The 13004-nt window shown below is 37.4% G+C and overlaps 1 protein-coding gene across 1 annotated transcript; it reads left to right on the forward strand.

Annotated features, from left to right (window-relative positions):
• The first annotated feature begins 2267 nt into the window (after window positions 1-2267).
• On the forward strand, window positions 2268-12803 carry LOC139327476 (pepsin A-like). Its single transcript, XM_070957313.1, has 8 exons — window positions 2268-2438; window positions 2781-2898; window positions 3548-3666; window positions 7090-7289; window positions 8974-9090; window positions 9462-9603; window positions 11472-11570; window positions 12660-12803. Exons 1-8 carry the CDS (start codon window positions 2268-2270, stop codon window positions 12801-12803), a joined length of 1110 nt encoding a protein of 369 aa, XP_070813414.1.
• The last annotated feature ends 201 nt before the right edge of the window (window positions 12804-13004 follow it).

Consider the following 13004-nt stretch of genomic DNA (forward strand, 5'->3'; position numbering starts at 1 on the left):
TTTGAAATTTATCATCCATTTCCTGTTGAGATTTTTGAAAATTGTCATCCAAAGCCTGAGTAATAAATTTTTTTAAATTTTCAAAGTCAAACTGCTCTTCAGGCTTATGTGTGGGGGATCCCCCCCCTGCTGCCTTGCTTTCCTGTTTTTTAGAAGCCATTTTGCCACGTAGGTTAGATTTTCTAAAAAGAGAAATCCTTTTTCCTTTTCCAACACCACAAAGTCCTCTAAAAAAATCCCCCAGTTTTTAGGCAAATTAGAAGTAGAATTAGACTGTAAGATCAACTTGTTTAAAAAGGGATTTTTCCCCCCCTCTTCTCCTGTGCTTGCTACAAACAGCGCAACAATGTAACTTGTTGGAATAGCTTTAGGAAATCACTCTCCCTTTCAGCTTGTTAACTTGTTAACGCTGGAGCGGCGCCATCTTTTCAAGCCGCTTCCGCTCGTGTTATTTTTTAGTAAAATCGGGAAATCACAAAGAGAAAGAATACTTGCAGTTCCTTGGTTTGAGGATTCAGGTTTTCTTTTAGTTGGTAAAGTTAGTTTCATTCAATTTTCGTGTTTGCTGCTGCCGGCTTGCTCTGCAAAAAGCAGAGTCGTCCCACGCCGCTCGGAGTCTTCGCAAGTTGAAAGGGAGCCGTGCCTGTTTCCCCCCCAATAGCAAACTTCTGGGGGCTCACAGGGGCTCAACCTGCACCTTGCTTGCTCTCTCCTTCAAATCCTGCAGATTCTGGAGTTTTCAAGCCGCTTCTCACGATCGAAGCGGCTCTACAAACGGCGGGGCTGGCGGTCCTTAAAAAGGCACCATCTTCACCGGAGCTAGCAAAAACCGGAAGTCTTTCATGCTTTCAGAATCTTCTGAGAGGCCAATAGAGTCAGGGCCTGTCTCATCTCCAAGGAATGATGCCCCAAAAGGTCGGTGCCATGGCAGAAAAGGTCCCTCCCCTCAGATGAGGCTCCTGAGTAGATGGGACCCAAAACATGCCTCTACCTGATAGGCAGATGTACCTGAGTAGAGGTGATCCCTCAAATAACCCAGTCCCCTGTCATGTAGGGCTTTACAGGTAATTACCAGCATTTTGAATTGAAATCAGAAGCAAACTGATGGAGCAGCTTGTAGAGGACAGGTGTAACATACATTGATCAGCCCACACCTCTGCATTTTGCACCAGCTGCAACTTCTGGATTTTGCAGAATGTTGCAGTGTTGCAAAGGCTACCAACTTGTCTAAAATATCTTTCCAGAAATTGAACGATGCTGGGTATACTATATCTGAAGCCCTAAATTGTAAACATTAAATTTATATTTAATTCATTATATGGTTTATTTTCTAAAAAATAAAATTCTATCCAGATTACTTTAAAAAGAAAATGTACACTTTTACCGTTGGTTCCCATGTTGAAAAGTTATGGAAAACATTCCTTTAGTGCTCTTGGGATGTATTAAAGTCTTTGAAATGGTTGCCAATGTCACCTACACCTCAGCCTTTTTTTTAATGTCAAGAACTTAATGCAAATGAAAAGAATAACATGGAAAGTTCTTCTTAAGGACATTTTAAAAAAAGATAATCATATCAGGAATGTCTGGCTTTTTGTATGATATGCAAATACGATAAGAGTGTCTTGGAGCTATATATATGTGTGTGTGTAGCAAACCTAAGTGTGTGGCTTAGAAGTTGGGACCCACACTTCATTTGAATCAACAATTTGGGGACACAGGAGTAATCATGAAGTGCCTCTTACTTCTGAGCCTGGTGGCACTTTCCCAGTGTCTGACATCAAAGTAAGTATTGAGCATTGTGCTTTCTTCAAAGAAAACATCATGTACCATTTTCTTCTGAAGGATCTCATTTTCTTTCTAAATTATGTTCCACAAACTCTCACAGCAAACTTTCTATTGTGATTGGTGAGCAAGCCACAGAGCCGTAATTTGCCTAGGTTTTCCACTAACAGTAATATTTTATTTCCTTTTATAGCTTTATCTGCAAATGCACTGTGTGTTCATCAAGTAGAACATGCTTCTTTCTCTAAAGAGTATACCTAGATTTCAAGTCCTTCTTCCTCAGGAGAAATAAATCTGAACCTAACTTTTCCCATCCTGAGGGCCTCCAGATATGTTGCAATTACCTTTCATTCTAGCTGGGAATTCTGAAGGTTGTAGCCCTCTTAAGAGTGTTGAATCAGAGAATGTCCAAAATGCTTTTTAAAAAATCTTTAATGCTACGAGCACTATCTCTCACTTATTAATCTTTTCCTTTCCATTATTCAATGCTTAGGGTTCACCTAAGGAAAACAAAATCAGTGAGAGAAATCCTTCAAGAGCATGGGCTGCTAGATGATTTTCTGAAGAAGCATCCTTATAACCCTGGCACAAAATATTTCCCTGGGCTGCAAAATACATTTGCCACTGATGCAGAACCCATGCAAAATTATATGGATGTAAGTATTCCATATTAGGAGGAGATACTCAGCATTTAGCCTATGGACAAGAATAGAGAATCTCAACACCTGTTGATTTAAATCAATAGCCCCTGGCTCTAGAGAGCAAAAAAAGAGACATATGGATTTAGGAAGTTATACTTTTAAATGTTTGAAAGCAATTTGAGATCATGGAACATAAACGATATTCTACTGTAACAAATTGAGCAGATTTGTATTGTTTAAAAAGCTTGTCAAACTTGCTTTTGTTTACAAAGAAGTGATCAATTCTCTTGCTTCAAAAATGTTATGGAGATATCAGGGATGGATTTTTTTATTATGTTCTGTTTTCTCCCTCTACAGATTGATTACATTGGCACTATCTCCATTGGTACTCCACCACAAGAGTTCACAGTCATCTTTGACACTGGTTCTTCCAACTTGTGGGTCCCTTCTGTGTACTGCTCAAGTGGAGCTTGTTGTAAGTAGTCTCCATAACTGATGCCTTCAGAAAGAGGCTACTCTTTATTCAAGCCATCCTCAAGCTAGTACCTTCCAAATGTAATAGACCACAAGTCCCATCACAGTATCTGTGTTGGCATGTTGACTTGGAATCCTCAGAACTCCAATCCCAACACATTTGAAAAGGACCAAATCAGGGAGAATTCTGTATTCTCGTGTCCATCTATTTTTCCAATGTATTCAACATGGATCATACTAATATCAGGTATTGACTGCTAGAGACAGCTTTGGGGAGCTGCTACTCAAGGGGATTATTATGGAATAACAGAACATGCTCCCACATAGCAAATGTTTAGGCACGAGCTTGGATATAGAAGTGTGGGATGTAATGTAAGGGATAATCCAATCAGTTTATTACATCCATAAAGCCAGATACAGTAAAATGTCTAACAATAGAACTATTTCATATTTTATTTTCCACATGACATAAAGGGGAAATGTAACTATTTTCCCCCAAATTATAAACCAGCTTTCAGGTTAGCTATGACTGAGGACAGAGTTCACATATTAGAAAATATTGCACTGGAATGCCAAGATCTTTCTTACTCTTTCTGTTCTGTTACATATTCAATATGCCCACATCATACTACAATTACTTATCTTTGCAGCTGACCATCATAAATTCAATCCACAACAGTCTTCTACTTTCCAGTCCACCAGCCAGACCGTATCCATCACCTATGGCACCGGAAGCATGACTGGAATCCTAGGCTATGATACTGTCCAGGTAAACTGCCAAAGAAAATAGACTGAGAAGCTATCCTTTGGGAAATGGAGTCAGCCTGGTTCTGGGTGGACAAACAGGGAAGACCTAATTGAATTCTATATAGATCTTACTTATGGCGAAAGCTTTTTAGCTCTTTCTAACTTCTGATCCTTGTTCATCTCAGAGGCAGCCAAGACTATGGTGTTTGTTTTGGGAATTTTTATAATCAAGAAGAACAAGGAACTTTAACAAGCCTTGTTATGTATGCACTCATGACTAAATAATTTAAGAAATTCAGTAATATCCTAGAACAGGGATGTCAAACTCTATTTCATTGAGGGCCGCATCAGTGTTGTGTTTGACCTCAGGCGGCTAGGGGGGCGTGACAAGAACCGGACAGAACTGGGAGCAACCCACCACTGTAGGGCAGGAAAACTAATATTTTTGACATGTACATAAATATCATTCAGTTGGCAGAGATCCTTCATAGTCCCTTTTTGCTTTTACCACTCTCAACAGCAAATAGGGTCATCTCATTGTTCAACCCTTATGTCAGATCATTCATAACCAGGTGAAAACCACTAGTTCAAATGCTGATCTTTGGAGACCCAATTGTGCACATCTTGCTAATGCAAGAATTGCTCATTTATTCCTGTCTTTTAGCCATTTGCCAGTCCAATGGGGCTCCTGATTCCATGCCAAATGGCTTTAACAGGGAGACTTTTTTGAGGATTTTTTTCCGAGTCCAAGAATACAGCCTCTATTGAGCCACCTGGTTTACATGCTCATTAACACCTTCCAACAACATTTTTCCCCCTATCAATTTGTTTTCCCTTTAATAATGCTTACAACTATTTTCCCTGGAAATAATAATATTCTGTCTACTTTTATCTATTCTGGAGCCCAAGAAAACAAAACCATGTACCATATTCTTTCCTTTGCCATCAGCTGTAAGTTCATGTAACTTGCTGATTGAGCTTATGTTTGTTTTCTTAATATTGAACTTTAACAAATTTGGAACATTAGCACAGATGTTTCACTTTCTATTTTTACTTTTATAATGAGATTTCTTTTACTATGAACTAGCGAAACAGGGTCATTAGCATATTTCAGAAGCAGCGCTACTTATTTTGATTCCAGCTGTCATCTCATTCCATCCTACTATTCTGTTAACATATTGCTGTAAAAGTTAAATGGGTACAGGGTCAATACTGTGGGAAGCTCTTTTCACACTATTGTGAAAACTAAGAACAGGGCTGACAGTTGTGATAACAGACAAGAGATGCTTTCTGTTTTGTCTTCATAAAAGAGGCAAATGTCCACCTCCTACAAAAAAAAGCAGAAGGAAACAGATGCAACATTTGCAGCCTGAAATTGCCTATATTGAAAATAGAATATTTATTGAGATTCTTATGACATAAGATTAATTTTTCATCTAATATATTGCATGGACTATTTCCAGCGTAGACTGCAGTGAAAGCACATCTGATAAAAATGTATTCTGTCACATTCTCTTTTTAGTTCTGAATCGGGGGTGAAATGCTACCAGTTCGCACCAGTTCAGATGATCCTGCAGGAAATCCTGCTTTCTAGCGAACCTAAATCATGCGGCACAGCTGTTCCCCCCCGCCCCGCTGTTCTACTTACCTTGTTAGGCCTCCTTTGAACACACATTTGGTGTTCATTGCGCATGATTCACTGTTCGGAATCATTCTGACTGTCCAGATTCACTATAGTAACTTCTTCACTATAAAGGTTCATGCTCTGGCTTTTTTTGTGAGATATTAAATAACACTGCTTGTGTGAGAAATTAATTCCGTGGTTTGATAATTGCATATGGTCTTGGCTCTCCCTTCTTGGGCATAAACACTTATCATTTTCACACAATATTTCCTGACAATAAAGCTGTAAATAAAATTAGATTTGCTTCTTGTCTTGCAGTTTTGAACAATTCAGTGGATTTTTCATCTGTCCCTGGTGCTTTCCTATCTGACAACTGCCTCTCAAATGCTATTTGAGTTGGTTTCTGAATATATTCCCTTTCTCTACAAATGTTCCTGTTACTCTATAATCCCATTGTAAAAGGTTTCATTATAACATTGGCAACTTCCTTCAATCTATTTTTTTCTATTAGATCTCTTCCACAATTACTGTTGGGCATCCTTCCGTTAGGATATAAAATATCCTTTGAGTGCTCTTAATTTTTTTTTTCATATATATATATATACTTGTTTTTCTAGTTATTTTCCTCTGTTTAGAGAGTTTTCCCTGTACTTTTTTGCTTAACAATAATGTCAATTTCAGTCATCTTATGTTGCTCAAAGTTTTAATTTACCTATCTTTCTCTAGCTTGTTTTGAAAACTATGAGGATTTTTTTCCTCTTTGTATTGGTTTTCCTTCAGTCTTCCGTTGTTTCTGGTCTCCTTCTTAGAACACCTCAGGTTGCCTGTCATTTAAGTTAAAAGTATAAATGCCTCATAGTGGCCCCAGATTCTGTTTCTTTGTTCTTCTGATCAGATCTTGTTGGCATACCTGCTCTCTTCGTTTTTCTGAGTTTAACCCATATATTAAACAGCAATAATTCATGGTCTCTGCTCAATAATCTGCAGCTGGAATTATCCTGGTTTACGAGATTTCATTTTTCAATTGTTTGTTTCCTGTTTTGTAATTGACTGGATTCAAGGCTGATATCTCAAGTGAAATCCAAGTATAGTATCTGTATTTGAAGTAGTTTTTGTAAATAAACAAATAATTATTTTTACCAAATTCTATTTTTTCTTTATTGTGTTAATTTAGCCAGGCCGATTTTTCTATATATCTAGGCTTCTTCACATTTTTGCATTCCAAACACCCATTTGTAATATTTATGTCCTTTCCTGATGCTACATTTAGCACTTCTTGTATTATCCATAGAATTCCTCCATGTCCACTATTGAATCTGTAGGAGATGAATATACTGATATATATGTTGATATCAATGGATATCTACTAATTTTAAGGAATAAGATCCAGTCATTTATTGGATTGTAGCTCAATCTATATTCAACAATGTCTTTTTTGAGAATCATTGCCAATTCTTTGCCAGGAGATTAATCTCAACTCTGCGTCAATTACACGCCTTTCAAAATTTAGGTTGGGCAGAGAGAAATAGTTGCAGATGGTAAACTAATAGGACATACAGAGAGATTTCCTTTGAGGCTATTTTATGAGATAGACATTAAACTGCAAAGCAGTTTATTTAAAAACGGTGAATCAACTAGAATCAAGTGAATTATATGAATCATTCAAGATCTGTTCACAAATACACATGTATGTATCTATGCATAAATCTGCCTGAAATTGAAATTAAAATGCTTCAGTATGTGCTTCTGACACAAATGTAGTAGTACTTCTTGAAATTAAAAAGGAATTTTATAACCATTTCTCCCTGTTCTTCTGCACAGGTTGCAGATATTCAGGTCACCAACCAAATCTTTGGTCTGAGTCAGACCGAGCCAGGCAGCTTCCTTTATTATGCCACCTTTGATGGAATCCTGGGTCTGGCTTTCCCTAGTCTGTCGGCCTCTGGCGCCACTCCTGTCTTTGACAACATGATGAGTGAAAATTTGGTATCTCAGGATCTCTTTTCCGTCTTCCTCAGTTCGTAAGTAACAATGATTTGTGCACGTTTTTCTGAAGGGACTAATTACTATCTGTTGCTAGAAGGGAGAGGGCATGGATGCCAACCATATTATTCCTGGAGAAACTCAGCAGTAGACAATCCTTTCCAGTTTTACAAGTTTTCAGTGCATTACTGCAAGATTAATGAAATATTATGAAAAATCCCCAGTGAGGGTTTTTTTAAAAAGCATGCACATTCAATAACAATATCCCTATAAAGTAGTATGCATATAACTCTTCACATGAATAGCAGGTGGCGGCATGTAGGTGACTGTGACTGATCCCCAAAAGACTAAGCAGGGTTAGACCTGTTTAGTATTTGGATGGGGAACTATAAAAAAATTCCAGGACTGTTGGCTAGAATAGGAACTTTTTAAAACAAAATTCCTGGAACAAGTCAATGGTAAATTACTTTTATCCCTTTGAGTTCTGCTAGATTGCGTCATCGTAGCAGCAGGGATATTCCTGAGAGGGATGAGTGAAGAATACTAGGAGTATATTCCAGGAGTCTGTACACTACAGGTAGTCCTCCACTTACAACCATTAGTTTAACAACAAGTTTTGAGGGGCCGAAAAGAGTGATTTATGACTTACAACTATTGCTCCATCCCCATGGTCCCATGATCAAAATCCAGGCGTTTGGCAACTGGCAGGTATTTATGACGGTTGCAGCATCCTAGAGCCATGTGATTGCCATCAGTGACCTTCCCAGGAGACTTCTGATCACTTAACAACAATACCATTTGTTTAACTGCAGTGATTCACTTAAGGATAGCAGCAAAAAAAGTCCACAAGCATGACTTGCTTAACGACTGCATCACTTAGCAATAAATATGCTGGCCCCAATTGCTGTTATAAATTGTGAATGACCTGTATTCCCAGCAGGTCACCCAAGGCATATAATGGGTATCAGAACTGCCTGGCTACAATCATTAAGCTCCTATATTGGGTGGCAATATAGAAAAATGCTGGAAGCAGATGATCACTTTAGTGACAATGGCTAAGGCATCATTTCATATTACTGTATGGAAAAAGGAAATGATAAACCTCTCCTGTATTTTACAAAGTAAACTTGTGAGTAGACAGTGGAAAGTGACTGACAATATAGTGCCCAATAATAAGGTTGGATTAAACTCAACATGCTACTGAGGAAAAGCTATGGATCTTTCAGAGTACAGCTAATATTTATGACACAACTAGATTAAAAACGAAGAGATTTCTAGCTGCTGATCTTGCCAGGCAGGAAAATAAAATCTGCCAGCAAATCTGCAATATAACCCAGATCATATCAACCCAAAGAAAGAAAGTTTAGCACAAGATGGAAATTATAATACCATATCTATAATTTCACATGCTAGCAAAATTAATTTAGGATCAACCAAGGCAGATTATTCAGAAGAGGAAATGCCAGATGTTCAAAGTGCTATTGCTGATGCATGCTGGACAACTGAGAAAACCTCAAAAAAGAGTTTCTGTGATACAATTCTCTAACTCTTTGCTACTACCAGTAGCTTATAGGTGAAACAATCAACTAATTAACCCATTGTTTTATGGATATTATTTTTAAAAGTTTGCAATGGGTCAACAATATAATAGGAAACAAAAAGGAAATGAAAAAATATTTGCAATTCCTCTAATTGTCATGTTCTTGTATGTTCATTTTTCAGAGATGGCCAGAATGGGAGTTTTGTAATGTTTGGTGGCATTGACTCCTCCTACTATACTGGAAGTCTCAACTGGGTGCCCCTTTCTGCTGAAACCTATTGGCAGATCACTGTGGACAGGTAACCCAATTCCTACACTTTCAGCCTTCACATCCCTGCTTCACAAAGATACAATCAAAAACCAAATACAGAATAATGGCAAAAGAAGATGCCCATCAGTTCTACGAAGTAGGACAGATTAGGACATAGACACTTTAACAACTATAGTAATATAGTTTAGCATTGTGCTATAATAGACTCTTGAAAAGTTGCCAAAATTTCCTTCTGCTTCCTCTTATAGGGAGAAAAAAAATCAAGGTGGATTATTTTGAATCTTTCTCATTCTTCTTCCTTCCCCATGGCCCAAGTTGTTTTATAATTTCAAAAGACCTGCAGGCAAAAGATTATGGTAGTTTTCTTTCTCTCATCTTTACCTAAATATTTCTTTTCAGTATCACCGTCAATGGTCAAGCCATTGCTTGTTCCGGTGGCTGCCAAGCTATTGTGGACACTGGTACCTCCCTCCTGGCAGGTCCCCCCAATGCCATTGCTAACATTCAGAACTTCATTGGTGCCCAAAATTCCAATGGTCAGGTGAGCTTGATAATAACGATATGTGACTATAATTAATATACATAAATAAATAATCATTACCAGTAATGAAAAATTGCTGGGAACATAGTGTTGAAAAAGTAGTAAAAAATGAGCAAGTTAAAATGTTGGATTTCCAAATACAAACTGATAAAGTCTTGACTCACAACACACCAGATTTAACTATTGTTGAAAAAAAGAAAGCACGGATAATTTATGCAGTAGTATCAGGAGATAGAAGACAAAGAAGATTTGAAACTCAAAATGGAAAGGTTATAGCATAAAGCAGCTGTGATGGTTCCAGTGGTTACCAGTACACTGGATGCTATACTAAAAAATCTTGGATGATATTTAGAAAATTTGTGCATTGACAAAATTTCCATCTGACAATTGCAAAAGGCCACACTACTTGGATCCACCCATATGTTACACTGATTCATTATGGCATCCTAGGTTCTTGAGAAGAACTCAATGCGCATGAAGGCCAATACTAGCTAAGGAACTGGCAGCTGTGATTTCCACATTATTGTGTATATAATTCTTCCTAAAGGTTGAGACAGGAAAAAAGACCAAGCGCATTGTGCTAGGAGATCACAATGTTCAATGATTTTATGAATCTTAATAAGAGGTTTTTCAGGTTAATTTCTAATGTTTTTAGCTATTGTTATTTACAATCCATTTTCTCCCTCTACTCCGAATCTTATGCAAGATTCTTGGTTTGCCCTAGCTTCCTAATGTGATTTAGCTAAGAAAATGCCATTTTCAATCCTAGTTAATCAGCAGTCTTATATAATTGCCATGCAGAATAGAGTGGTGCATTATGGAAAACAGTGCTGGTCAGATCAATGATTACAAAGACCATTACACCAGACCATAATAATAATAATAATAATAATAATAATAATAATAATAATAATAATAATAATAATAATAATAATAATAATAATAGTTGTTGTTGTTGTTGTTGTTGTTATTATTATTATTATTATTATTATTATTATTATTATTATTATTATTAAATTTATATACTGCCCTCCTCCCGAAGGACTTGGGGCGGTGTACAGCCAAAATTAAAAACATAAATATACAATATCATAGTTAAAATTAATTAAAATCATTAAATAGTTTTGGCCGAATTTTAAAACCCAAAGTTAAAACACAATTTAAAATCATTCAATTAGACAGCCCCGCCTGTCGGAACAGTAGAGTCTTGAGGGCACAGCGAAAGACCCCGAGATCAGAGATGTTACGAATATCTGGAGGATACATGGTCATCATGGACCATATATCCTCCACCAAGCCCTCACTTCCAAGTTCCTTAGATTCCTCTACTAGAGCAAAATTATGCATAAAAATGAAAGAAAATGAAACCCGCAAAGATACTAATTGGCTATTACTAGCCAGACTTCATTCTTCCCCTCCCAATATTGTTCTGCTGACATGTGGTATGCCTTCCACACTGCAAACAGCTATCGCTTGGAATGTAATTCTGATCTCAAGTCATCATTGCTGATTCTTGTTTCAGGAAGCATCATTCTAATGCAGGACTGAGCAATTAATTTTCTCAAGCAGCTACATGAGGAGGGCTGAACCAGTAGGGCTGTGAAGGTGCATAGGCATGTATTGATGCACATACATAAATTGGAATAGCAGCCACTTTCAAAATTAAAAGGAATCCTCATGGGACAGATAGGGAGGGCCAAAGGGTCAGAGGTGGCTTTTGCCCGGGGGGGGGTGTAAAATGCCCAGGTTTGTTCTAATGCATTCTTTTCTGGACAACTTCTAGCCCAGCTTTTTTTGTTTGTTTGTTTGTTTCTCAAATCTTATGGGGCTGCTAATATATGTTTTCTGTTCATCCTATTTCACATCAGTATATAGTCAACTGCAGTGCTATCAACGAACTGCCTGACATCGTCTTCACCATCAATGGCATTCAATACCCAGTGCCCGCCAGTGCCTATATTCGCCAGGTAAGATCTGTGGTTTATCCAAAAAATTATCTCAAATAATTTAGGTCATAGAATAAACCCCTAGAGAGAGGGAAAAAACCTGACCCATGAAAGAATTATAGCAAGACAATCTCAGTCACTTATATTCAAGTGGGAGAAATTTCTAACATTTGAAATCTTTTTGATAATTTTTAGCATAACAGTATTTTCATTATGCATTAAGAATTGAACTCTGCAACATGAACTCTGAACATGAAATTCAACACATTTAGTGATAAGATTATTCTCATGTAGATCATATTCATTTCTAGAAGATCTCATTTCTCCATAATAGACCGCCCTTAATATGCTAGACTTCAATTTCCAGTGTTTGGGCTATCTGGGGGATTATCAGAATAGAAATCCAACACAGAATGAGGAAAACTATAGGAGATTGTTTGAAAGAAAGAGTATTGTATCAGCTTATCATTCTGGACTCAAGAATAACCACTATGTTTAATCACAAATATTGCAATATTAACCTAATGTTCATAGTATGGAAGATATAGGTAAAGTGATTCTTTCCTTATGGCATTATTATTTCATTATGCCATAATCCAAATTGTTGGATTGTACAAATGTTCTAGAAAACCACGGTTAAAGAGCAAGCACTGTTAAACATGTATGACTCACAGTTATATATTATCCATGGGGCTCTTCAGAAAGTTTCATACAGGGTCCGAACATGATTCTTAGAATCCTGGTCTTTCCTCCATGGCATTGTCTTCATCTTCTCCCCAGGCCATGTTTTAGTCAGTGTTACAGTAGCTATACTAGGATGAACATAGCATTTTCCCTTACTCCAATATAACCCAACAGCTGGCTTAAGGTACGCAAAATCTGTAAGAGTTTGTCACCCATCACCTTTGAGGGAAATCAGATGACTCCAGATTTAAACAAGAGGCAGACAATGGAGATAGCCTATTCAATGCAAATATGATTTTCTGCTACTCCAACATGGATAAGGAACTCTCAGCAGGAGGGGGAGGGGAATGTTAGCTTCCTGATGCTTTGCAAAGGCCCTCTAGTTACGCCATTCAAATTCATCATATATTTGAACTTCTCTTTCAGTTGCAAAGTTATTGCATGAGTGGCTTCCAGAATATGCCCTTCCAGTCTGATCTTTGGATCCTTGGTGATATCTTCATTCGTCAATACTATGTTGTCTTTGACCGAGCAAACAACCAGATTGGCCTGGCTCCTGTGGCACAGTAATAGCAACATCTTATTGGTCATATTATAGCCTAAGGATAGTCTTGACTCTTTGGAATTAAATTTGGTAATTATGCTCCTGATCCCCATGCTTCAATGTCAGCAACAATAAATGAATATAAAAATAAATGGCTTTGTATTCACTGCACGCTGAATGCATGTCAACTAACGAACTGAAGTTAATTCACTCCAAGTGAAATTTCC

This window comes from Pituophis catenifer, unplaced genomic scaffold (genome assembly GCF_029215685.1).
Source record: "Pituophis catenifer annectens isolate HBS135680 unplaced genomic scaffold, rPitCat1.0.hap2 SCAF_1, whole genome shotgun sequence".
NCBI lineage: Eukaryota > Metazoa > Chordata > Lepidosauria > Squamata > Colubridae > Pituophis > Pituophis catenifer.

Excerpts from the sequence above, each read along its gene's own strand:
- LOC139327476 (XM_070957313.1), top strand. The coding sequence starts at position 2,268 with ATGCTTAGGGTTCACCTAAGGAAAACAAAATCAGTGAGAGAAATCCTT. Across the intron at positions 2,439-2,780 it reads CCATGCAAAATTATATGGAT|ATTGATTACATTGGCACTAT; the intron begins GTAAGTATTCCA and ends CTCCCTCTACAG. Across the intron at positions 7,290-8,973 it reads TTTTCCGTCTTCCTCAGTTC|AGATGGCCAGAATGGGAGTT; the intron begins GTAAGTAACAAT and ends TTCATTTTTCAG.